We start from the raw sequence: 26,236 nt of genomic DNA, 5'->3' as shown, positions 1-26,236 counted from the left end.
CAGGATACTGACCTTTGTCTTTAAGACAATATTAGACACTCTCAGTATTTCTGTTGTCCTTGAACCTATCCTTTATTTCCATGTCATCTAAATTAATAGTGACATCTGGACAGAAGAGGGTGCTCTTACACTTCTTTAGAACAAAGGCTTGTTAGGCAGCAGTGAAGAACATAAATATAACTTAGTACATCCTTCAGCATTGTTTTTCTGCCACCAAGTGACCATTGTTTCTTAAAATATCTCCCATGCACTATATGCAGCTAGTTGTCTTGATAATCAATGTCAAAGTGAATATTTAAAATATTGAGAACTCTAAGCTGGAACTCAGTTACATAGGGGCAGATTCCTTGTCTGCAGTGGGGCTTTTTCTTGAGTCAAGATGCTCAGGATTATGCTGGGTTTAAATGCTTTCTTGTGCCTATGAGGTTGCAGTAGGCATTGTGATATTTGAATGCTGAAATCCAGTACTGTGAATTACATGCGTATGTATAGACACACATCTAGGAGCAATTATAATAATGTCATTGGAAATACAGTGCAGTTGATTGTGGAGGAAGACTAGGGCCAATGTGCCCTCTCAGTCAACTACTTGGATGGTAGCTGCTACTGGGCAAAGCCCTCTACACCCTCTTACTATAGTTCTTCAAAGGATTGAACGCTCCTTTAAATGCTTCGTTGTAGTGGTTATTTATATTTCTACCCTGCTTTTTCTCCAATGATACAAAGGTGGTGATTTTAACTCTTCTTCCCCAGCTATCAACAACCCTATCAAGTAAGTTGGGCTGGGAAGGAAAAAATCTGGGTCATAGACACCAGCTCAGTTTTGCATCTCTGTGGGGAATCCGTTTGGGGTCTTCCAAAGGGATTGAAATGGATATATTATCTACTGTGTAAACACACACCCCAAAAGTAGGAAAGCAACATGGCAGGGGACTGGATGTCCTTGATATATTACTCCCTTTGTACTTACATACATCAGCATAAGCACGGTATCAGTTGACTAAATGAAAAAACCACCACCTTAGAACTAAAGAACTGGGAGGGACCCTGTGGATCATCAGGTCCAGCTCCTGTCGAGAAGGTACAGTGGAGAATTGAACTCCCCACCTCTGGCTTCGTAGTCAGACACCTAAATCATTCAGCTATCCAGCATTGGTGCAGTTCATCCTGTCATCTTGGCATACTATGAATTCCTAGCGATAATAAAATGGGGGAAGATTCAATGCAGAAAATACTGACCCTGACCATTAACAATTGTCTTTCTAATAACAGGTCCTTCTCTCACCGCATGTGTTAATCACCTAATAATGGGAGATCTGTGATATCAAGCAGCAGTTGTGTGACTGGGCAATATTAACAAGGTGATTGGTTGTGAACATGTGATGCCTGAGTGTATTTAATTTCCCTCTGACTCCCAAATCTACAACCCAGTTTGAAGTGTGTGCACTGTATATTGGGGATAGACAATTTTGGAGGGTCTAGAAGCCAATTTTTCCCCCTCCAGGACCCACCATGGGCTACCCACCACCCCAAAATGAACAAAGAAAGAAGAAAAGAAAAGAATATTGGTGAAAGTCCGACTCCAGCTGCTAAAATTAGTACAGAGAGGAGAATGACCTAATCTTGGTTCCACATTTTTTGAGTTTATTATGGTCACCATCATCATTGTCATGGGGGGGGGGATGAAAGGATACAGATATTTTTGTGGGGGATGGGACTTCATGGAATTCCCCAAGCCACACTTTTTTTACCACTGCTTTATATACAGCATCCTGGACTTCTGGATAACAAGCAGGCTGTATTTGACCAAAGCTCATGTTAGAATAAAATACAGTACGTTCAACATTTGAGGTCCTGCAATACCCTTAGAGGAGGTTTGCTTCAACAAACAAACTAGGCACCCCTCTGGAAACCGGTGCCTGCTGCACTATTAGGAACATAGGAATCGGCCTTACACTGAGTCAGATCATGGGCCCATCTAGCTTGATACTGGCATCTCTGATTTGCATTAGCTCTAGAACAGTTCCCAGATGTTCTTGGACTATAACTCCCAGAAATCCTGGCCAACACAGCTAGTGGTGAAAGCTTCCAGGAATTCTAGTCCAAGAACATGTGGGGATACAAAGTTTGGAGGCACTGCTCTAGAGGTATCCAGGTAGAATTCTTTCCTAGCTCTACCTAGAGATTCCTTGTATTCTGTGATGGCCTCCCACTTTAAGTATTCACCAGCTCCAACCCTACTTAGCTCCCAAAATCTGTTGAAATCAGGGTGCATTCAGGGTGGCAGATTGGTAAAACTAACTAGTTCTTCAATTTGTATTGCCTTTGTCTCCTATTTTGTTTGTCTGTTTTTTGGCACACAGCTAACAGGGAGACACACAATTCCCATTTCCTTATTGTAGCATTGCAAAAACCCTATGAGGTAGAGATGAAGTGGAGAAGCAAAGTTGGGGCCAGGATCACTTGCTTCAGTTTCATGGCTGATTAGGGATTTGCATCTAGATCTCCTCTTTCTAGTCTAATATTCTAACCAGTAGACAAAGTGATGGCAAAGAAGCATCCTTAGGAAATTGCCACCTCAACAACAGTATCCAAAGAGTGGCACTATTGTCCAGGCAGCAAAATAGGCTTCCAGTTACCAGGTGGCCTGCCCTAAGCAAATGTTTCCAAGGGTTGTAGGGCTAATGGATCTCAACAATGATTTGTGAAGCCCATCACAAGACAATGCTGGGACAATGGATTCATCCAGATGTGTGAACTGCCCTGCTTATCTCATTGCAGTGGGACAACAAACCAATCACTCTCAACCAAGGACAGAGCTTCACCTTTTTTCTGTTCTTTCCATGATGAGACATGAAACTGCTCCTTAGGATGGTATTGTTTTTTTTTTTTTAAACTTTCTGCATCTTCCAGCCCTTTTAAAAGATTCTCCCCTTAGACATGGTTCACACAACCAATGTACTTTTCCTATTAACACCCAAGAGAAAGAGTATCTTTAGGGCCAACTCATTAACTTTGTCATGAGCTTTTGTAGATTACAATCCACTTCCTCACACCCATGAAGTACAATAAAGTGTGCTGCTTACCTGTTACACTTTTAACTCAATACACCTGTTTGAATTAAAAGTGCCACAAGACTAATCTGGCTGCTCTTTGGAAATTAATTCTGTGAGCCACAGTGGGATAAAATCTTTGTTAGGAATGTGAAAGCAAAAAAGTTGAAATTGAGGCTGTCATACTTTAGGCATCTCATGAGATGGCAGGATTCTCTAGAAAAGCCAGTAATGCTAGGAAAGTTTGAAGGTAGCGGGAAAAGAGGAAGACTAAATACAAGATGGATCGACTCCCTAAAGGAAACCACAGATTTGAGTTTGCACAGGACATGACATTTTGGAGATCTCTCATTCATAGGATCACCGTAAGTTGGAGGCAACCTGACTGCACATAACAACAAAGACCAGCTTAAACAAAGAATCTTGTGAGGCTTTAAAATTTATCAGATGCATTTTAGCTTGATTTTTGTGTGTGGGTGGATTACAATCTACTTCCTCAAATGGAAGTAGGTGTTTCTTCCTGAGACTGATGGATTTCCACTCTTTCCAACTAAGTTCCATGCCTTTGACTGAAATCTTTTCAAAGATGTAGTTCTGTTTGTCTTGCTACAAATTAGTAAGCAAGCTTTTCAGTCCACCAGACCTCTTGCTCAATCAGAATGTCAGTCAAAACATCAAAAAGATGTGGAAAGAGAAAGAACCACGTCTAATTTAAAAGCCCCAAAGCCTGTAGCTCATAAGTCATAGAACAGAAGGTGGGCCTTCAAACGTTTAAAGACAGTTGTCATATCACTCTTCAGCCTTCCTTTTTCTGGGTTAAACACACATAACTTCATCAACCATTCTTCATATGGCTTGGTTTCCAGATCTTTTACTATCTTGGGTTCAGCCTTTTTGAACACAATCCAACTTGATGACACCATTCTTAAACTCAGGTGGCCAGAATTGGATATTATAGGTGACTTCTGATCAAACAGCAATATAAATAGAGAAACTATTACTTCTCTGGATCTTCACAATTCACTTCTCTTATTGCAATTTAATATTGAGTTCACTTTTTTGTTGCTGTCTCACACTCATGTTTAGCTTGTGGTCTAGTCTAATCACATACAGTACTACTGGCAAGCCACCTGTCACCTTTCTTATATTTTTATTTATTTATTTATTTTTATTTATTCCATTTATACCCCGCCTATCTGGTCATTGCGACCACTCTGGGCGGCTTACAACAGAAAATACAAGAACAATATAAGGAAGGAATTTTTACACAATTAGAGAATTCTACAAGATGGAGAGCAAACAAAACAAATCATAATAGAGAAAGAAGGGAAGGAAGTCAGGAATTAACTGGGCGGGGGAGTTTCTGCATTTGATTTTTTCCTCACTAAATCCAAAACTTTAATTCCCCCTCCCCATTAAAACTCATTTTGTTTTGACTCAGATCTTCAACTTGTTAAGATCACCTTGAATTCTGATTCTGTCTTCTGGAGTATTAGCTACACCTCTAAATTTGGTGCCAGCTGCAAACGCGATGGGCTTCCCTTCTGGACTCTCATCCAAGTTGTATATAAAGAAGCTGCAAAACATTGTGTGAATGTTGCAACGCTTGATTTGCCCCTTCTGCCCAGAAAGCGGAGGAACCATTGGTGAGCACACTTTGAGAATGGGCTGTTTCAAAGCAGTCCCAGCTGGCAGCCATTACTGCCTCTGGGTGGAAGCAAATTCTACTATTAAACAATGTGAAGAGGTTCTCCTTTTCGCTCTCTCTGAAAATCCTGCCTTTCATAAACAAAAAAGGGAGAAATAAGATCATAAAAGCATGGCACACAAAGATTTAATGAAGAGCAGTAGCTTAGTGGCAGAGAGCATTCAGAGAGCATTCAGAGAAGGGCTCATTCCTGACACAGCCAGAGCCTCAGGTCGGATTCTGCAGCTTCCTAAGTGTGTGAGTGCAGTTCATTACATTCTCATGCTGTCCTTGCTCCAAAGAGGTCCGGACGGTACACGTGATCTCATGTCTTTTATCTTCACAACAGCCCTCTCAGGTATGATAAGGAAAAAGATAATGATGGCACAGGATCACGAGTGGCTGCAGCACAGCTTCTCTCCAATCACAATCAAACTCTCTAAGTACATCCCAGATACCCTGAGGCCCAGAAGTCACTGGTCATTGTTTCAATGAATTCAAAAGTTTGGAAAAGTTGCAGGACTCAGTCATCCTTTTTTGCATTTTCACTACATTTCGTAAACCTGTCCTTTCTGCATTTGTATAAATGGCTGACTACAAAGGCAACACCCTATGCTGCTGAAGAAGTGGGCTACAGGCCATGAAAGTATATGCCAAATAAGACATGTAAGCGGTCTTCAGGTCTTTGTTTTCTTTGGATCACAACTCTCAGCATCCCATAGCCAGCAAGGCAATGATCTACGTACCTGTAATGAACGTGCTTGGTATGGAAATCTAGAGAGTATATCCCAGATAAATATTTATCTGGTTAGTCCAAGGAAAATACCAGTTGGGCCTGCAGAGTATGGGCAGATCTAGACAAGCCAAGGAGTAGCTATGGAGCAACTATTCTTCAGTGACTGTCTACATCCAGATTTTTTTAAATGGTTATCTATGATTAGGAAGTGGCCAAAAAAAACTGTGTAGGGCCAATGCTAAACTATGGCAGTTTGGGTAGGGAAAACATCTTAGTGACCAATGTGGGTGAGCTAGTTCCATCGACTAGATCGCCTGTCAGAACTACACATCCCAGCAAGTCCTGCAGCATTTTCAAGACTGACCAATGTGTTATAGGAGGACATTTTGTGGACCAGAAATGGAAAATCCAAACTTTGGGGTAGGGTGGGGAGCTAGAACTGCAAGGATACCAAAGGCAGGGCCCATCCTACCTGTGGGATTCTGGAGGCTGTTGTCCAAAAGACAAATGTTTCCCATCTCTGTCACAGAATACAGCACACTGTGATTCCTGAAAAAACACTGCATTTGATGAAATCATCTGCCTTATGTGGTGTACATTTATGCTGCTGTATTTCAAAGAACGTAATCCATCACATCCCATCATTACGGAATATTTTATATTCCATTATTATATCATTAAAATATACATTCTAACTGTTTGATGCATACTATAACCATTCCCCATTACACACCCTGATTTCTCCTGCCCAGCTATTTACAATAGTGGATGGGAAAGGAGACAAGCATGAGTCTAAAGGTTTTTTTTTGTTTTTTGTTCTTAATGAAGTGAGGATGTTATCTCCCAGAAGACTAGGATAACAAAAGCCCCTCCTTGCTCCAGGCAAATGAAAAAAGTGGTAACAAAGCTTTCAAGTTTTGTTCCTCCAGACAGATTAGCAAAGGGGAAGTAAAAGAATGAAGAAAATAATCAGCAGAGACTGGATAATGTTTATCTTCTCTTTTGATTGGGCTTGGGCTGAATTGAAGCCATTTAAATGCTAACAGTTCTCAGCAAGATGATGTACATTTCTAATTCGAAGCTAGAAGTTGCATTTCATTTTGCTAAGTATCTTCTCTTTGGTGCTAAACATGCTTAACAAGTTGAACTGATGAGATTAGAACAGAGGGTGGTACTGCTGACATCAATGCATTAAGTTATGGCCTCTTAAGGTTAACTATCCAGTTGTATTTGTGATTGGGCCAACTGTCTACTAGCCTAGCAGATTTTTAAACAGAGTGTTAGTTCCCTTGAATAAAAAATAATAGGAAATTAGGATATAACTAAATAGAAATGTGAAGATTTCTATGATCTAGGATTATTGTTGGGGAGGTAGCAACAGAGGTCTATTTTGATTACCTTGGATGAGCCTGTGTTGGTTAACATGACCAGCCACCAATTTTGGAAATTCTGTTAATGGTTTCAGTGAGTTCTTAGAGGAGTCCTCCTCAGAGTTCGTGCTGCTTCAGAAGCTTTGGAACATCTGGAAAATGGAGCTTATAGAGCTGTTTTGACACTGAGAGAACATCAGTGATGTTATTACTTTGAAGCCTCGTGGTGCAGTGGTTAAATTGCAGTACCGTAATGCAGTCTCTGCTCATGACTTAAGTTTAATCTGAGAGGCTCAGGTAGCTGGCTCAAGGTTGACTGAGCCTTCCATCTTTCTTACAGAAATGAATTTCGAGAAACAAATAACCATTTGCAGGATTGCCATAAACCTAAATGCTTTTTAAAATTCACAACAGGAGTCTGACATGAAAATTCCTTGAGCACGAATGTTCAGTATGTAGCAATAGCAAAGCAAAAGAACTATGTAAAAAGTCTCCGTCTACTGTTTTGCTTTCCCAGAGACATGCTAGACTTCCCAAAGGGAGCTTACTTCTGAATGAGAATAAAGTAAAGCAAAGCAAACTGTGCTGCTTGAATACCATCCAATAGTGCTTAAAGCGCTTTATGGGTGGTTTACAATTTCATTGTGCAGGTTACACATTCCCTGCAAGCTGGGTACTCAGTTTATCAACCTCAGAAGGATGGAGGGGCTTTGTTTGCTTCAAACAAAAATCCATTGATGCTTGTCCCACACTTCCTTTCATTCAGCAGGCAACTGTAACATAAATAATGCTAAAGAATTTTGTTGCTGCCATTACAAAACAACTGTTGTTCAGAAATCATCTCTTGTAATAGACTAACAGGCACCCTAGTACAGTGGTTCTTAACCTTTTTAAAAGAAACGCCCCCTTGAGCCATTGAGGAAGTTATCATCGCCCCCTCCCCGCGGTGATGATATCTTTTCTTTCTTTCTTTCTTTCTTTCTTTCTTTCTTTCTTTCTTTCTTTCTTTCTTTCTTTCTTTCTTTCTTTATTTATTTATTTATTTATTTATTTATTTATTTATTTATTTAAGACACTTAAATCCAATGACCTCTGAAAACAAAATTAAATTCCAAGAAAATGAAATGCCCCCCCAAAAGTAACATTTAATGATGTAGTTGCAAGTGAATTTTAAGACGCAAAAAGAAATATAAAAAGGGCATAAAAACAAATGCAGGAACTAAAAATTTCAAGACAAAAAGTCTGAAACTAAATTAAAATTGGATGAAAATATATATTCATGTACACTGTAAAAAAGGCTGCAGCCATCTTCACAGGTTTGGCTTGCTCCAGCGCCCCCACACCACCCTTTTCTTCTACCGCCCCCCTGAAAAATGAAATCGCCCCCAGGGGGGCATTATCACCCACATTAAGAACCACTGCTCAAGTAGATGGTGCAACTGGTGTTGGTCTTCCTTGGGTTCTATCTGTTGGCTAAATGGGTGAATCAAGATACAGGAGTATTTTCTGCTTGATAATGTCCATGTGTTAGGAACATGTTGAGAAAACAAAACAGAGCTTGGAAAATTTACAACTTTGGATTTCAACTCGGGACATCTTCTAGTCAACAGATTCTGGGAATTCTACTCTCCAAAAGTTGATTTCCCAAGCATGTGTTCATGCAAACGGGTAGAAATAAAACGCCAGATTTCAGCAACCACAGATCTTTTAAGGACGCACTGTTTTTGCACGGAGATGTAGGAAGTACATTCAGATGTGAGTCAGAACTGAATTTTCGTCAGATCTCCATGACATTGCTCAAGGCAACCCATGCCCCGTGCTTCAAATTTATTACTGAGGTGTCGTAACCTGTTTAAGAATTGTCAAAAGTTCCATGATTGTAAAGTTTAACACCAATTGTGATGCATTTCCATTCCCTCCCCCCCCCCCCCGGCTGGATTAAGCGGAGGTTGATTGGATTACAGGTGTTAGCCAGATTTCAGTTCAAGGCACATGATCCTGCTGGAGTTGATATCATCTCCAAACAGGTTTCTTTACAATGAAGTTATCTCTACCCCTGTCCAGAATTTCTCTGAATCACCTGACCAAGGTGAGCAGGGTCACCTGAGCTCCTTGCCTATAGAGGATTATGTCTTCCATACACATAAGCCTACGCAGCACATACAGAAACCCTAACGCTAAATGTACACAGCCTGAATGAAGTCACCGTGCAGCTTTACCAGTGTTTAAGGACTTGCTGGCTACTTAACAATGTTTAAGAATAGCTCTTGTTATGACAGGCAAAAGATATAAGTTTTCAACAGGTTGGCCAAAAAAAAAAAAAAAACCTAACCTTTTTTTGGACACGTAAATTGGGACCCTTCTCCAACACCCTCTCCATAATCAGTTCAGAGCAAACCAACAAACTTTAGTCTTTCTGTCAACAGCTATCTAATTTTATGACCAGTAGCCATTGTCTCTGCAGTGCAAACCTGCTTTAAGGGTACCTAATTGTATTCATTTCTGGGCCACTCTAGCACAATAGGAAGCTACCATCAAGGTGACTTTGCCTTGTCTTCTCTTATTACTTACAACTTTGCAACCCTTAGAGGACACCAGGCACTTCCCCCCTCTTTTTTTCAAAGAAAAGAGTGGCTTAAGAGGTGTTTACTTTGGTGGGAGTCAACTGGACATGCTGCCCCATGTATGTGCTTGCAACGAGAGGAATTAATCACAGATAGGGGGTGCCAAACTTTTCTTAATACCCTCCAAAGATTACCAGCTGCAGTCCTAATTATTTCCAGGGCGTGCCATGTTAATCGGTAGCCTCAGGAACCAGAGTTTTGAGGCACCTTTAAAGGCTATCAACTTTATTTAGCATATACAGTCCACTTCTTCAGGTGATGTTTTGCTTTCACCAACTTCTATTGATAACTTTTAAGAGGTGAATTTTGCTAGGGCAGCATTTACTTTATTTATTTATTTAGTTAATTAGTTAGTTATTCAAAAAAAGAGCTGTACAGACGGCCAGATGAGCTGTGGATGTATTTGAAGGTAATAATTGTTGATAAAGCAGTTTAAAACAGTATTAAATTATTTCAGAATTCAGTTAAGTGGTTAACTATGCCTGTCTATTGTACCCAGAAGTAATTCCAACGGGACTTACTCTCAAGTAAATTCTGCATAGGACTTAATTCAGTGAGGTTTACTTCTGAGTAGGCATGCAAAAAATAGCCTTGTTACAGATCTAAATTGTGTGTGTCCTGCAGGATCTGGAGGAACATTTCCTTGGTCTACCTTTATGTTGCAAGAAAAATTACACTGGTGCATTTATATTCCTCATTGACTGAACACTATATTGATCTATTTAAACTGATCTGAGTTGCTATTGTAAAAAAACACTTCAACGGCTTGCCGTTTTTTGAGCAAATAGTAACAAGTATTTCCAAACAACATCCATTATTTTCTTTCTATGAAGACTATATTCATTCATATACGTGTTCTTCCTGCATCCAGCTGCTGGAACGTCATTACACTTGTCTAAACGGGTTGCATGAAATTGTTTGCCACAAGTGCAATGTGTGATTCACTTATATACATATAATCGACACTTGCATTTCATTGCAATTCTTTGAGTGGAAAAAAAAGCAGTCAGCTTTGTAAAAAGGGTTTAATCCAGACACCCTGTTTGCATGGTACAACCTGAAAAATGACCCTCCAAATCCCCCTCCCACAGTCACTTGTAGTAATCAACTTCACAGATAACAACAATTTGTAAAACAGAACAAAAGAAATGGTTGGACAATAGGTTTATTATGAATAAGGAAAATGCCACAAGAGTGTACTAGTTTTTTTGAGCTCCCTATAGCTCATTATCAGACTCTAGTCTAGGAGGTGATCTATTACAAAGGGGTGGGTGGGGAAGGATCAGAAAAGCCCAAAAATTAGCCAGATGTACGACTGTTATTAAGTTACTAAAATATCAGTCATTCACGGGGTCACCATAAGTTGGAGGTACAGGATGGCAGATAACAAAAAAACTAAAAGTAGTCCTTTACTGCTTAAAAAAAAAATAGTCCTTTACTACATTAACAAGCCAGGCGAAATCTAAGCGAAGTTAAACCGTGCCAAATTAATTTCAGTGGGAGAGTGAAGAACATAGGTAAGCCTGTGACCCTGTGCATGCTGAGAGCCCCGCAGAACTCAGCCGACCTTAAAACTGCACTTAATTTTGGCCTAACGGGACTGTCCGCGACAGAATATATTTCACAATTATCCGGAAGAGGGCGCTGGTGCCCTAGTGGAAAGCTCACGGGGCGTCTAACAGGGATTCCCCTACACTGTATTGAATCGTCCCGACAAAGAGCGTATGTACATATTATAGGTGATCAAAAGGGATCCGTGCTCTTTATCCGAATCACGAATCCGGCGTGAGGAGGAAAAGGGACATGAAACTGGAAACTAGAAATTGTTTGCTATATTGCGCAAAAAGTAGGTTTCCCGGGCTGTGCGGTAGGAATTTGATTTATTGGAATGCAACCCCTCAGCCTGTTCTGCTCAGTTTAATTCCTGCGGATCTGACCCAGAAATCCCACGAGAAACGGTGCTCAGAAGGGGCTCTTTTCCTCCTACTCCACCACCCCGAGCCTCTGTCCTTCTTTAGGCTGGGAGTCTTAGGAGACCCAAAGAATCGCAGGTTCGGGAAGAGGCCGCGGCGGCGGGGGGGGGGGGGAGAGCAGGCAGGTGCAGAGTTCCCGTGGGCACGTCGGGGGCTGGCTCGCCCGCTGGCCCCGGGGCTTGGAAGCCACATCCGTGCCTCCTATTAGATAAATGCCCTCAAGTCGGAACCAACTTTTGGAGACCCTCCTAGGGCTTTCAGGGTAAGCGAGATATTTAAGGAGTGGTGTGACCGGCTCCTCTCTCCCAGTGAGTTTCCATGGCCAAGTGTGGGATTCGAACCCTGGTCTCCAGTGGCTCTTGCCCATCGCTCCGTCCACCATACCACCCTGGGTACCCAAGTCTCGGCCCGAGATCTGGAAGCCGACCTCGATCGGTGCCACATGCTGGATATTTTGTACACCCCCAGCTGGAAGGGATCGTAGATGAACACATACCTAGCACACGCAATACTGTACATAGACCAGTTCAAGACTGCAAAGATTGGTACTCATATCTTTTTGCATCCCCTTGCATGGGAATGCTGTTTTGCGGATTCCTTTTTAGAGGGATGCGGCCCCCGGGTGACAGACATGGGTTGGGGGGGGTAGCCCTCCCACTCTCATTCCCGGAGGGACGGCTCAAAACTCCAAAATTATTCTTCTCGGTTTGTAAACGGGGAAGGGCTGGGAAGAGAGGGGGGGCCGCCCGGCCGGCCGGTCGCGGGGGAAAGAGGGATGGGAAAAGTCGGCAACAACTTCCCCGTAGCCCCGGTGGCCTCCAGGCTTGGCTGCGGATGGCCGCCTGAGGATCGGTGATGATGATGACGACGACGATGATGATCAGGTACTAACGGGGATTCTGGCTCAGCGCCCTAAAAGTTCACACACAGGAGGGAAGCCCTTTTCGGATGCAAGACTGGCCGGGCCGACGTCACGCCCACTGCCCCCCTTTCTTTTTCACACACACCCCAAGTTCACAGGGGTTTCCCGATCTCTTCAGCAGCCAGAGATTTCCCCTCATCGGGAGCCGTCCCGAGCCGAAGGCTCAACGGCGGCCGGCTTAGCCACTTGGGCGGCAGCCGCCCCCCGCCCCCCGCCCCCGGCCCTCTTCTCGGACAGGTTCCGCTCCGCACCTCGCGAGGTGCAGTCCGGCGGCGGGGGGGGCGTTTTTCTGGTGGGGCAGCACCTGCTCGGAAAGCCCAGGCGCCGCGGCCGGACCCCTCCCCGCCTCTCCCATTGGCTGCCAAGTCCCCCGGAGGGGCGGGCCTGGCTCCCCCCTCCCCGCCCGGCCCATATTAGCCGGTGGCGCGGCCGCTCCGGCGTTTCGAGCTCCCGATCCCGGAGTGGCTGCGGGAGAGAATTGCGCCTCCTGCCGTCCTTGAATCCGCGCGTCCTGCAGACCGCGCACCCTCCGCTGCTGCCGCTGCCGCCGCCGCTTGGACCCGAGCCGCGCCCGCTTCGCCAGCAACATGCCGCGCTCGTTCCTCGTCAAGAAGCATTTCTCGGCCAGCAAGAAGCCGAATTACAGCGAACTGGAAAGCCGGAGGGGTAAGCGCGGGGCGGGCGGGCAGAGTTTGGGCAGGGGGTGGCAGGGCCGGGCAGAAGGCTGGCTGGCGGCGCCTGAGACAAAGCGGCCGGGCGCCCCTTGCCCTTGCCCGCCGACGGACCCACGTGGACGACGAGCCGCCGAGTGCCAACCAGGCGATCCCCGGGCGGGCGCGGACGGCGCGGCTCGATCCGGCGGGCGAACTCCGCCTGTGAAGCCCAGTTGCGGAGGGGCGGGAACTTTCGAGGAGCCGAGTAACGTGGGGAGGATGAGCGGGGCTAGTCGGGCTGCGCTAGGGGAGGCTTTGCGCCCTGGCAAGGCGGGGATTGGGGCGGCGTAAGTGGGGTGCAGGACGCGGGGTTTCTGCTGCAGTCCCGTCCACCAGCAGTGGGGAGGAAGCCCAAGGAATTTGGCGAGGTTTCCTTCTGTGTAGACACGGGTAGGCAAGCTTTCTCCTAGATGCCTGTTTCCCTTGTGGCACTCTGCGTGTGCTCAGAGGTACACTGGTCATGTTAATCACCGGGTTCTGTAATTTAGCTCTTCGGAAGATTACCCCCTTTATAAAAATGCTAGGGACCTGGGAAGACCGGATTTGGATCTGAGCTGTCATCTGCTCTGCACGCTGAGATGCTGGGCCTTAACTTAACAGCTCACTAACCTGTCTGCCTTTCGGCTTCTCTGCAGTGATTGTCCCCCCGTTTTTGTATGAGAAGTACCCGGTGTCCGTCATCCCGCAGCCAGATCTCCTGAGCGCTGGCCCCTACTACCCTCCGCTTGTGTGGGACGCGGGGCTCTTCTCCAGTTTCTTCCCCGCCGCGGAGCCGGAGTACCAGAAAAACGCCGCGTCTCCCCCGAGCCCCGACTCCAAACCCCTGGACCTCACCTCCCTGTCCAGCGAAGAGGAGGACAGCAAGACCACCTCGGATCCGCCCAGCCCGGCCTCCTCCGCCGCCACGGAAGCGGAGAAATTCCACTGCAGCCAGTGCAACAAGTCCTACTCCACCTTCGCCGGCCTTTCCAAGCACAGACAATTGCACTGCGACTCCCAGACCAGGAAATCTTTCAGCTGCAAGTATTGCGAGAAGGAATACGTCAGCCTGGGGGCCCTCAAGATGCACATCCGAAGCCATACCCTCCCCTGCGTGTGCAAGATCTGCGGCAAAGCTTTCTCCAGGCCTTGGCTCCTGCAGGGCCACATCAGAACGCACACTGGTAAAGGGCAGCTTTTTATATGTTTGCCTCCCATTACTCCTACCTGTGCTCTTTCCCTCTCCCAAAATCTCTCCTCCTGCAAAGGGCTTCTTCTCTCTTGTCTTCTCCCCCCCCCCCCTCCACACTGCCGTCACAGGTTTTTGGACGAGGGCTTTCCGGCTAGGGCAGCATGAGGGATCTACTGTAGTGGGAACCCCCAATCCCTTACGCTGGTGGGGGGGGATTCTCGGAGTCCCACTCCCCCCAAAAGCAATATTTTCAATTCCTGAACTACTTGTTATGTGCTGTCAATTTGCCTCCAACGTATGGCAGCCCTAGGAATGAGTGATCTCCAAAATGTCTCATCTTTGAATGCCCTGCTCAGGTCTTGTATACTCAAGTCTGTGGCTTCCTTTAGGGAGTCAGTCCGTCTTGTATTTGGTCTTCTTTTCCTGCTGCCTCCCGAACTACTTAGCCAGCTTTTACAAGCCAAAACCATCCCAGCACAATTCTTCATTTGCAAACTGCCCATGAGGGGAATTTCGTGCATGTTTGGGCTCATGTGTGTTCAGGCGTGGTCTTTGCTTGTATTTGTGCTCCCCACATGTGCTACAACTGGGATCCTGCTGCTGTTTCCTATTACTGTTTCCTATTACTTATTGAATCGGTTGCTGAACAGTGTTATGTACATTTGATTGAATCAATGGGACTACTCTACTTGGAACTAGCAGTAATATGCGAGTGATTAGCTCAGGGTGCACTCCAGTCCCCCGCCCTCCTCCTCTTTCCCTGGAGTCGTGATTCAGAATGGCCCAATCAATCTGGGGAAGTGATCCCATAACCACATCTCTCCAGGCAGGCAAACACAGCTTGGCTAACCAGTCGACTCAGCAGGCACTCAGTCATGTGAATCAGCCTTGAGTCACTCTGTGCACAAAGGGGCCATCTGACTGCAAGGGCTTTGTGCCTGCCTTGCCGTCCACTGGCAGCTTGCAGGCATCTGTAATGTCAACACAGGGGCTGAGGCATGTGCTTCCCCTTGCCTGGGGAGAGATGACTCCTGGGTTGGAATGCCAGACAGCACCTTCCTTACCCTGACTTTGTTTCCCATAGCAAAGCCCTATGCAAGGTGATAAGTGTTGCCTAGGTTCCCTGGGGGAGAGGGGAAGGGCAGCTCTTCCCATCTTCATAAAGACATAATGGCCTGGGTGAAAAGATTCCTAAAACAGGTCCTCTCCTGTCAAGACAGTCAAGCTTATCTTTCTCAGCACAAAGCTTACTGAGATGCATCACTCTAGTCCTTATTGATCTGCATAATTGGCCTAATGGTGCCTTGGAGGAGGAAGCAGGCAGGGATCTTGGAAAAGAGTGGAGGTGGCCAGCAGGCGAGCGGGCAGGCGGGCGGGCGGGTGGGCAGGGAGTTGCTGGTTCTGCCCAGGCAGGTGCTTTAATGGAGCACTGCCGCTCTTCCCTGCGTGCACCTGCTACTGTAATGCCTGGGGGGCTGAACACCAGACTTCCCAGCTGCCAGCCTGTGGGAGCTTTTTGAGCTTTTAATCCAGAGAGTATCACATTTACAATGCATCTTGCTCCAAGCGGCTTTTGTGCTGGTGGGGTGTGGGATCGTTTAATTGTTACTCAGTGCTGATTTCACACCTTCTTAAAAGTGCTGAAGATGATGCCTGAAGAAAGCCAGAAAGGCTTAATTGTGCTTTCCCAATTGAGCATGTCCTGTGGGTTAGTTCCCAAAGAACTTCTCAGATAGGAATTTGTCCCCCCCCCCACTTTATCCTTTTTAGCAAGGAGTTTATGAGGGGGGGGGGGAGTGAGCATTTGGGAGGGATCTGGCTCTGTTTTTGGTATTGTGAGACTGCCAGGCTGATGCGGTTCATTTTTTGCACTGTTGATACTACAGTAAGTTGTCCAATGAGAGCATTTGCATCTTGCAGAATTAATGTTCTTCAGCTGGATGGTCTGTTGCACTGGCAGTTGCAGAGCTTAGGAGAGTCCTATCCACCCCCCACCCCCACCCCCAGCACCTCCCCAAGCTACCAGAATCGCTCGCTCAACAGAGCTGGCTAGGAGGTTCAGATGTCTGCAGACCAACAAAGTAACTTCCCCAAATTCTGGCCCGATGCAGATCATGAGTGGGTTAGCACAAGCTGAGGAGACGCGTGCAGTGGTGCAATCTAATGCTCTCTATGCTTACTTAAAAGTAAGCCCCACTGTGGTCCATGAAACTTATTCCCTAGATAAATGTGTATAGAATTGCAGCGTTAGTATACAAACCTCAGCATACTTACTGGATCTCATGCTTTTACTTCAAAGAAGGAAAAAAGTATACATCCTGCTTTTTTCCTCTGACCTCAAGAGGATGCAAAGTTGCTTAATCTCATGTAGATCTACTGCACTCATTTTCAAATAAACCTATGCCTGTTTAACTTAAAACTGTAATTTTAATGCCTTTGTTTATGTAGAAATGGCCCTTAAGAGCTTCTGCACCATTTATTTCTAAGCAATTAGTTGAGCTTGCCATTAAAGGAGACATAGAACTGTTGCCTTCTCTAGCTTATTTCAATCTGCCAAAGTGATATAATTTGTGTGATCGAAAGACTTGGAAAAGGGCTATAAAAATGTTAGTAGTGGATATTTGTATTTTGTTTTATTTTGTGATGTATTTTCTGAAACAGTTGCTTGCAAAAGATCCAGATGTTTGAACCTGTGGCTGACCACCCTTTCTTCTCTTGCCTTTGTAGGAGAGAAACCTTTTTCCTGCACACATTGCAACAGAGCTTTTGCAGACCGCTCCAACCTCCGGGCCCATCTTCAGACCCACTCTGAGGTCAAGAAGTATCAGTGCAAAACCTGCTCTCGGACTTTCTCCCGCATGTCACTTCTCCACAAACATGAAGAAACGGGATGCACCGGAACTCGCTGAGAGCTCCCCATGCTTGTGCGTGCGTGCATATCCCCACGGACTCCTCGATACAAATACATATTCTTGTAATTAGTGTCTGTAGGAAGATAATTCCGTTGAGTTGCCAACACAGCATGTATTGTACTGTTATTTCCAGATGCTTCAGGCCTTAAAATACCATACATATCCTTTTTTTTTTTTGAAAAAATTCCTTAGAGAGCCTTTAAAACTTGAGTTGTCTTTCCTTCTTTCCTTCCCTATTGTGGCAGAATGCATCCTGATTCAGGCAGGTGCAGGATCCTATGGTTTCCCCTTGCAAATGGCTGGTTTACAATAGGACAAGCATGGATGTGTTTCACTGAACTAACCAGATTGTCTGTGACCAAAATCTGCGTAGCATTCTATCTTTCAGTGGTAGCCAGCTTCTGCAAACTTGCACAAGGTGTGTTAAAGTGATGGTTAGTCTACCTCTCCCCCAAGTCCTCCTGGCATCTGGTATTTGGGGGTATCCTGCCACCAAAGATGAAGGTTCTGCTAGGAATGTTGTGTCTAATAGCCATTGGGCCTTATCCCCTGTGAATTTTTCTAGTCTTCCATTTGAAAGCCATTTAAACTAGACGCCATCCTTACCAGAGCTTGGAAAAATTATGACCATGTTTGGCGTGGAGTTTCTGGGAAATGGAGGTCAGGAATAATTTTTCCGAGCTTTGATCAAAGTTGTATGTGTTCTTTACCACTGCCCCCTACAAGTATAAGAATGTTCAGATGGTGCTCAGTATCACTCAGGATTGAGCCTTGCAGTTTAGCTCGCTGGCCTAAAGAATAGCAGTATTTTTTCTTATTGTGGGGCGGTGAGGGATTAGTATAATAAATTGGCAGTAACTGTTGACCCTGAGCTGATACATCTCTGGGGGGGGGGGGGAAGTAAGGATAAAAGCAACACACACCCCTCCCCTGCTGCCGCACTCTTGCTGTCATCACTATATATACACTACTTGTAGAAGGTGTAACTATGCAGTAATACAGTGTTAGCACTGAGGCAGCTGCGTCTCCCACCAGCACAATGATAATTTGCAATGCCTCAGAGATTAACAATGTCTATAGAAGGCATTGAGTAGCCATTTCAAACAAGACTTCTGTTTACAGAGCAGCTATGCACTCAAGCACCTGCTAATATGACTTCTTTTAACACATGCTTTTTCAAAGGAACTGTGACTAATAGCGGGCACTTGTCAGGCGATACAATAGGGGCCTATGTAGAGAAGGCTGCCCACTGACAGGTGTGTGCCAAAAGAGCTATTTATGGGTATTGACAGGTGCCTCCTGAATGCATCTTTTCTTTTGTACATTGTTTTCACACCATAAACAAAAAGAAGAAGAAAAGGGTATGTTTACATTTCAAAGGTACACTGGTATTTATATATTTTTGTGCCACAATTTTATACTGATTAAGAACTTTTTTATATATATAATTATATGCAATTTATTGATATTCAATAAAGTGATTAATTTATAATATGCTTTTTTGTGCTGTTACTCACTTTTTTGGCTAATATGGATATTCTACAAGAAAACACAGTGGCCTTAATTTAACAAATGTGAATTGCAACAAAACGCTTAGCAACAGTGTTCTCTAGGTGGCTTGGATTACAGCTCCCATTATCCACAGCTGTTTGTCCAACACATCCAGCAAACACCAGCTTCCAAGGCTCTGATCTGCAAGTTGTTGCATGGCCAGCCTGTCCCTAAGTCTTAAGGTTTGTGGATCGAAAAACAATAAATAACAGAGGGCAGAGAAAAAGAACAGCCACATGGGCTGGAGGGTGATAGGATTTGTAGTCCAGTATATCTGGAAGAAGTTGGTCTCAGTTTTTTTTAATTCCCTTCCGTGGGGTGTTTAGTTTAATCTAAGGCATGGTTATGAAGAAGCAAATCCCACTGAGTTTGATGGAGTTCACTCCTTTGGCACATATGTTCAGGGCTTCATTTAAAATATGCCTAGCCTGCAGTATGAAGGGGGCTTGTAGGTGATATTAAAGAAACCCAAAAAACAAAGGGTACAATCTACTTGGAAGGACCCCCACATTGCAATGAACAAGAGCATTCTTCAGCAGTTTGATTCTCTTCTATGGGCTCACACCAGATGACTTGCTTGCATGTCTGTCATGCACCACAGCAGTAAATGCCCTGTTTAGTAACCTCTGTTTGTAATAATAGGAGAATATCCAGACCTTGCACTAAAGCATGTTAACTTCTTAACAGATTGATCCATCAGGGTGTTTTCGCTTACCCAGCTGGGAACATCTTATTGAAGAGACTATGGCAGCAACATCCTTATCAAATTCACCTGAGCTGCTGCTGCTGCTACAGGAAGAGAGGACGTTTTTCATAGGTCTGTGCTAGCCGAAGCAGCACATGGTACCTGGTTCCCTGTGGTGCTGGCCACATCTTAGGGCAAAGGGGGGGGGGCAATTTGTGGCTTGCCAGATTTTTCTGGGTTACAATTGCCATCCCTCACGGTTGGCTGTGTTGACTAAAGTGGATGAGAATTGCAATTCATCCAGAAAGACGTATGTTCCACATCACATCTTAAGGTCTAGCCCAGCTTTCTGCAGCCTGAGGACCTCTCAGGGCTCCTAGCCATGGGCTTTTGTCATTTAGGGAAGATCAAAAATATCTGAAAGGTATGGAGTTGGAGACGTCTGATCCAAGGCCTGGATATCAGCTCTGTACCCAGTTAGGAGGTGCTTCACCAGACACACACCTTCCTGGGATGATCCAACAGCATTCTGCTAAAAAAGGGTGTTTTCCTCTCCCATCTCATGTATAGAAACAAACTTATGACTCTGATCCAGAGGCTGAATTAAAGATGCTGCGTTTGTGGGCAAGTAGATCTCTTCAATACCTTTGGTATGGAAGCCATGCCCTCTGTTCTCGGTGGCCAGGGGCCCTGTATTTATTGAATATTTATTTATTTATTGAAATATTTATCCGTGTATTGAAAAAAATCTGTGTGTAACCAAAACCATGCAGCTCGGGACTGTGCAAATCAAGGGGAAAGGGTATAGGAACGGTACCAGGACTGCTGGACTTGACAGAGAGGCCCTAATGCTCCCTCTCAGAGTTTGCTACATAATGGGATGGGACATTTGTCCCTCTTACTTCTGCTCAGAAATAACAGAGACACCCTCATTACCATAGATTCCACAATAAATAACCTATGAAAAAAGCATACTTGTCTTCCTTTTGAAACCCATTTAAGATAGATTAATTGTAATCTTTACTTGGTTCACCAGTTGATCAACAAACAGAAATAATACATGATCAGTAACAGGGACACATGCCTTAATTACAGTATATCTCAGCTGAATTACTGTAACACATCCTACATGGGGCTGTCTTTGGAATGTGTTCAGAAACTCCAGCAGATCCAAAATGCCAGATTCTTAAGTGAGGCTAGTTACAAGGATCATGTAACCACTGCCACCCTTCTACAGCCAGCCGCTGGTCCATTTCTAAGAACAATTTAAAGCGCTAATTTTAACCTACAAAGCTCTAAACAGCTTCGGTCCAAAATATCTCAAAGACTTCATCTTTCTTTATGAGCCTGCCCAGGAGTTAAGCTCATCTATGGAGGGCTTTCTCACGGTCCCACCACCTTCACAGGTGCATTTGATGGGGACACAGGAGAGGGCCTTCTCTGTTGCTACTCCCAGACTTCGGAACTCCCTGCCACAGGAAGCCAGGCTGACCCCATCTTTGCTATCCTTCCACAAGCAGGCGATGACCTGTCTCTTCAGGCAGGCTTTCCTTTAGTGAATGGCTGTCTGAAAGAGTTTTTGTTTGTTTGTTTGTTTGTTTTAAATGGGTTTTGACTTGTTGCTTTAATGTGTCTCTTTAGTACTGGTTTTATTCACAGTTTTTAATATATTTGTTTAGTTCTTTCTTAAATATTATAATTTAAATGTTTTAGCTTTTGCTTCTTTTTAATGATGTAAGCTGTCTTGGGTCCTATTTATGAGAAAGGCAGGATGTAAATATTATAAACAAACAAATAAACACTTTGTTAACTGGGCAGAAAGGCTTTACTCTTTGTTTTTGTTTTTTTTAAATGCATGGACAAATTCATTAGAACATTGCCTCGTTAAAGAAGGCTGTTTCCTATTCTCTGGCACTAGCTGTAACCCACCAAGTGTCTTCTAAAAACAAAAGCCTAAAATCCAATTGTTAGTGTCAACTAAAGAAAAACCGGTGGATTAAATAGCTTTATCTAGGTGTTGACTTGCCAAATTTCCATTCATTCGATAGATTATAGCTGAGTCTAACAACTGGATGTTGGTAAGATGACTCCCTCCTCCCCCAGATCTGTTGTAATGGATATGCACATTTTCTGGCAATGGGACATTTGATTAAACTGATTTAATCAATTCATTAAGACTTCTAAAAATAATTGGCTAGGCCTTAACTGAGTGACTGTTTTTCATGGGCAGGGCATCACTGGTTTGGAGTAAAGAATACAACACCATTTACATATAAATGGAACTTAATTTTACTGGGATTTGGGTTATGTTCTTATGTTACCTCCTTGAAGCTGTTAGAATGTGGTCTACTCAATCAAAAGCAAAAGGGAGTGGTACCTTGTGTATGATGAGTTTTAGTTTGAGCAGAGCTTTAAAACAGCTACTATTTTTGACATACAGTTCTCAGAAACCCCCCCCCCCAACCAGTATAGCTACAATATCTCTTCTAGTGTTGGGAGACTCCAGCCTGAAGCTAACATAGGTCACACAGACATCTGTTTAGAATGGTCAAGATACTGATGTTCTTCATTAATGTTTATAGAATAATTGGATTTTTCATGTAACAGCAATCTCACTCCCCCCCCTTCCCCCAGAATTGGGACCCAAGGCAACATGATTATTAAATGGTACAAATGATAACATGGTACGTTATGGTATTAAAACATAATTAAAACATAAATTATTAAAATACAACTGAATTAGGAAACTGTAGAAGGCTTATATATTGAAACAGTGGCTGAAATCCTGTAGTAAGTCACAACTAAAGTAGACTCATTGAGCAGATGAAACTTGTAGAGGACCTGGCCTGAAACAGGGGGAGGGTGGACAGTAGCCTTTGCTCCCCCAAGTGATGCCCCAGGCTTAGCGCCTTTCCCAAAAAACCTAAATGCAGTCTTTTCCAGATGTGTTAAGGTTCCATCACCTACATAAAACGTAGTATGCTGGGTGAGGATGACGGCAGTTGTGGTCCCAACTTGCTAGATACTTTCAGGTTGGAAAAGGCTGCCTTAAAAGCGTCATGACTGGTGCCATAGGAGGGCCCCACCCCAAATATACTGGAGAAAGTACCCCACTTAAAAGATATCCAGAGCCCATGTAGTCCCTGTCACTCCCCTTTTTTCTTTGACCAGTCTTTCCTAGGATGAAAAACAAGGCTGCCAGTGTCAGGCTGAATGCCATCTCATCTTACTTTCTTCTTTGGCAGAGCTCTCTTAAGTCCTGCAATCACTCTCCCCTGATGCAAGCAAGATTGTGCTTCATACCGGATATTAGTGCTTTGTCTAGACACTTGAACAATGGGACTGCTGCTATTTCCCTTGGAAAAATTATTCATGGCACTTGTAGACTGCAGAGGTAGAAGGATTTCTATGATCTCCTGATGAAATGTATACCTTATTGCATTGCGTGAGTGGGAAAGACGCAGTCAGGATTTGAACAGGGAAACGGGTTGCTTAGTGGCAACTGTAGACTTTCTCACATTTCACAGCAAGCGGCAATCCCTGTACGCACTTTAATTGAGAATGTGGAAATGCAGCTTCTTTGAGCTACAGCGATCATGACCAGCAGAGCCACTGGTCATGTTACCTTAAGGTATTCTAGGAATCATATTCCAGAAGGTAACTTTCGCAAACTTTCTTTAACATTTGCTTCTGATCAGTCTGTGCAATACAGGGGGAATCAGATTTTCAGCTAGCTATCTCCTGAGAGTGATTTTCAGGCAACAATATTTGGGATCAATTATTTGATGACTTGCTTAACCAGGATGTCAGCTGCCAGATGAACTGGAAAGAATCTTGTTTGGTATTATGGAGTTTCTTTGGTGACTTTCCATGGGCATAGATAGGTAGCTCATAGCTAGCCATTTTGACACCTGGGGCTATGGCATCCTATTGGTTCAGGATGGGTTTCATGAAAATTGGTATATCTGGGGAGGAGACAGAGGAACAGGGAAGGATATTTTGGTCTGAGCATTCACAGCCCTACTGGGTCTGCGCTGAGCTGGCCTGTTTTGTATTTCCTTCTGCCTGATGTGGAGGAACATCTGGAGGCATTATATGTTCTTGGGATGGGAAGCTTCCTGGCCAGCAGCAAATTCCCACTGAAACTGAGGAATCTTGGTTATCTAAGATTGCAAACTCTCTTATTTGTCTGAAGAATTCACATCCTTTCCTTTCGACTCTGAACTTCCTACAGGCAATCTGTGTTGCTGCTGTTTCCTTCTTCATATCTGGGCCCCTGCAGAGGATTATTAGAAATGTTTGAAAACCCAAAGAAAGCTCTTTCACTCCTAACGGAGTTTCAGCTCCACCTTATCAAAAATGGGAGACAGAATGAGTAAATGCCATCGGAGGCTGGGGATTCTTAATCTGGAGTTTCCTTTCAGTTCCAGAAGGTATTTTTTTTATGAAACAGGAAGTCATGCAGTCCTGAGAGGGAAAAGATCTGCTGCTCAGGAACTCTGTAATTAAACTCTGTCTCAGGAAGAATAAGGTTTCCATTTTTATTATTTCTTTGCTTTCTGAGCAAGGCGAAAAAGCTTTTTGTTGACGTCTAAAAATAGTTTTATTTTTCAGTACTGATGTTGTGCAAGATATCCATTTAGTCAGCAGACTCTGTCTCTAGTTTCTGCCGTTTTAAATGCCTCATGATGCCTCTGGACCTCTGACGTAGCAAGACTAGAGATTAGTGGTCTTTCAGGACTGGAGAGGCACTGCAGACATTTTAAAAGGACGGTGTAGGGATCGTCATTTTTTTAAGAACTCCAAAACCCACAATTCTCTATACTGGAATTCCATCTGCCACACCCACGTGCAAATTCAGCTCACCTGCAGAAAGGCTGGGCTGCAAAGCTTCATGGCCTAGGATATCTCAAGCTCTGGCCTAGCTTCCCATTAGAAAAAGGAAGTTACCCCCAGTGCTGTTATGTTCCATCAAATTGCCTCCGACTTATGGTGACCCTATGAATGAGTGACCTTCAAAATGCCTTGTCCTCAACCGTCCTGCTCAGCTCTTGTAAGCTCAAGCCTGCAACTTCTTTTAGGAGTCAGCTCGGCTCATACTTGGTCTTCCTCTTTTCCTGCCGACTTCCACCTTGTCAGCATTATTGTCTCTTTCAGAGAATCCTGCCTTCTCATGATGTGCACAAAGTAGCTCAGCCTCAGTTTCATCATTTTTGCCTCCTGAGATAGTTTGGGCTTGATTTGATCTTGTTTGTCTTTCTGGCAGTCCACAATCCACAAAGCTCACCTCCAGCACTACATTTCAAATGAGTCAAACCTTTTTTCCTGTCAGCTTTCTGTCCTGTAACAGCTTTCACACCCATACATGGTGATTGAAAACCCAATGATCTTGGTCTCCAGTGACACATCCTTACAATTGATTATCTTTTCTAATTCCTTCATTGTTGCCCTTCATCTCAGTAATTTTTGGCTGCAGTCTCCACTTGGATTGATGATTGAACCAAGGTATACAAAATATCTTATTAGTTCAATTTCTTCATTGTCAATGTTAAAGTTGTGTCGTTCTTCTGTAGTTATGATTTTTTATTTTTTGGTCTTCTTAATGTTCATCTGCAGTCCTGCTTTGGCAAATTCTTCTTTCCCTTAAAGTCTCTCAGGTCACTAAAGTGCCAGTAAGATGGTGTCATCTGCATATCTTAAATTATTGATGTTTCTTCCACCAATTTTCACTCCTCTTTCATCTGAATGTAGTCTGATTTTCTGTATATATTCTGTTTACAGTTTGAAGGGGATGACATGCCCTGTTGTCTAATACCTTTGCCTATAGGAAAAAATTTTTTCTCTATATATTCTGTTCTAATGGTAGCTCCTTGTCTACAATGCAAGTTGTGCATTAGGACAATCAAGTACTGAGGCATGCCCACTTCTTTCAGAACAACCGATAGTTTCTCATTATCTACACAAAGACTTTGCTGTAGTCTATAAGAAATAGACTGATCTTCTGATTTTTTTTTTTTTTTTTGGTATTCTCCAAAAGCCAGCGGATATTTGCAATATGATCTTGAGTGCCTCTTTCTTTTCGGAATCCAACATGAACATCAGGCATTTCTTTTTCTAAATAAGGCAAAAACCTTTCTTTACACATCTTGAGCATCACTTTGCTTACATGGGAAATTAAAGTATTTATTTATTTATTTATTTATTTATTTATTTATTTATTTATTTATACTCGTCCACTCTAGGCGGCTATAGTTACTGTACCCCCCTAGGCCATTATCTCTTCCAGACCATTCTTTCTGCAGCAGAGCACAGTTTATGTGTGGGTTTAGCTGGTGGAACTCTCAGAAAGGAGAATTCTGTGTTTGGGAGTCCAAAAAAAAAAAAAACCCCACACAAAACAATGTAGGGCACATGCATAAGGGTAGATGCCAGCCAGCATGCCTTCCTGGGCTCCAGTTCTGTGTAAAGAAATGCTGAATGGACTTGGGAGACTATACCTAGCAGCTGAGTGCCCTTAACAACTGCCAGATAATACTAACCTCCCAATCTCTGGGGCTATCTCAGATTTTGTTCTTTTGTTCTGGCTAGGAAGTGTATACATATTCCACAAGGAACCATCACTATATATAATGGAGTCTGAGCTCCTAAGGTTGAAGTTATAAATAAACTAGTTTCTTAATTAATAAATAAATTATAGGACATTTTGATTTCTAGGGATTCTGAAGTTGTCTGCCACTCTTCTTGATCTAGACTTCTCTGTTCCCTCTGGGTTTAGCTGCACTCCTGAGTAGCTGGGGAGAGAACTGATCTTCTGTAGAAGCAGCATATTGTTGTCAGCT

The 26,236-nt window shown here is 43.8% G+C and overlaps 1 protein-coding gene across 1 annotated transcript; it reads left to right on the top strand.

The window, feature by feature from the left end:
* The first annotated feature begins 12,801 nt into the window (after positions 1 to 12,801).
* On the top strand, positions 12,802 to 18,655 carry SNAI1 (snail family transcriptional repressor 1). Its single transcript, XM_072996861.2, has 3 exons — positions 12,802 to 13,031; positions 13,714 to 14,241; positions 16,977 to 18,655. The coding sequence occupies exons 1-3, from the start codon at positions 12,953 to 12,955 to the stop codon at positions 17,156 to 17,158; spliced, it is 789 nt and encodes a 262-aa protein (XP_072852962.2). The 5' UTR covers positions 12,802 to 12,952; the 3' UTR covers positions 17,159 to 18,655.
* The last annotated feature ends 7,581 nt before the right edge of the window (positions 18,656 to 26,236 follow it).

This window comes from Pogona vitticeps, chromosome 4, assembly GCF_051106095.1.
Source record: "Pogona vitticeps strain Pit_001003342236 chromosome 4, PviZW2.1, whole genome shotgun sequence".
Taxonomy (NCBI): Eukaryota; Metazoa; Chordata; class Lepidosauria; order Squamata; family Agamidae; genus Pogona; species Pogona vitticeps.
Note: the sequence above shows the minus strand (reverse complement) of the source record. Positions and strands in the feature narration are given on the sequence as shown.

Coding starts and splice junctions, on each gene's coding strand:
- SNAI1 (XM_072996861.2), top strand. CDS start 12,953: ATGCCGCGCTCGTTCCTCGTCAAGAAGCATTTCTCGGCCAGCAAGAAG. Junction 13,032..13,713: donor CGAACTGGAAAGCCGGAGGG/GTAAGCGCGGGG, acceptor GCTTCTCTGCAG/TGATTGTCCCCCCGTTTTTG. Junction 14,242..16,976: donor CCACATCAGAACGCACACTG/GTAAAGGGCAGC, acceptor TTGCCTTTGTAG/GAGAGAAACCTTTTTCCTGC.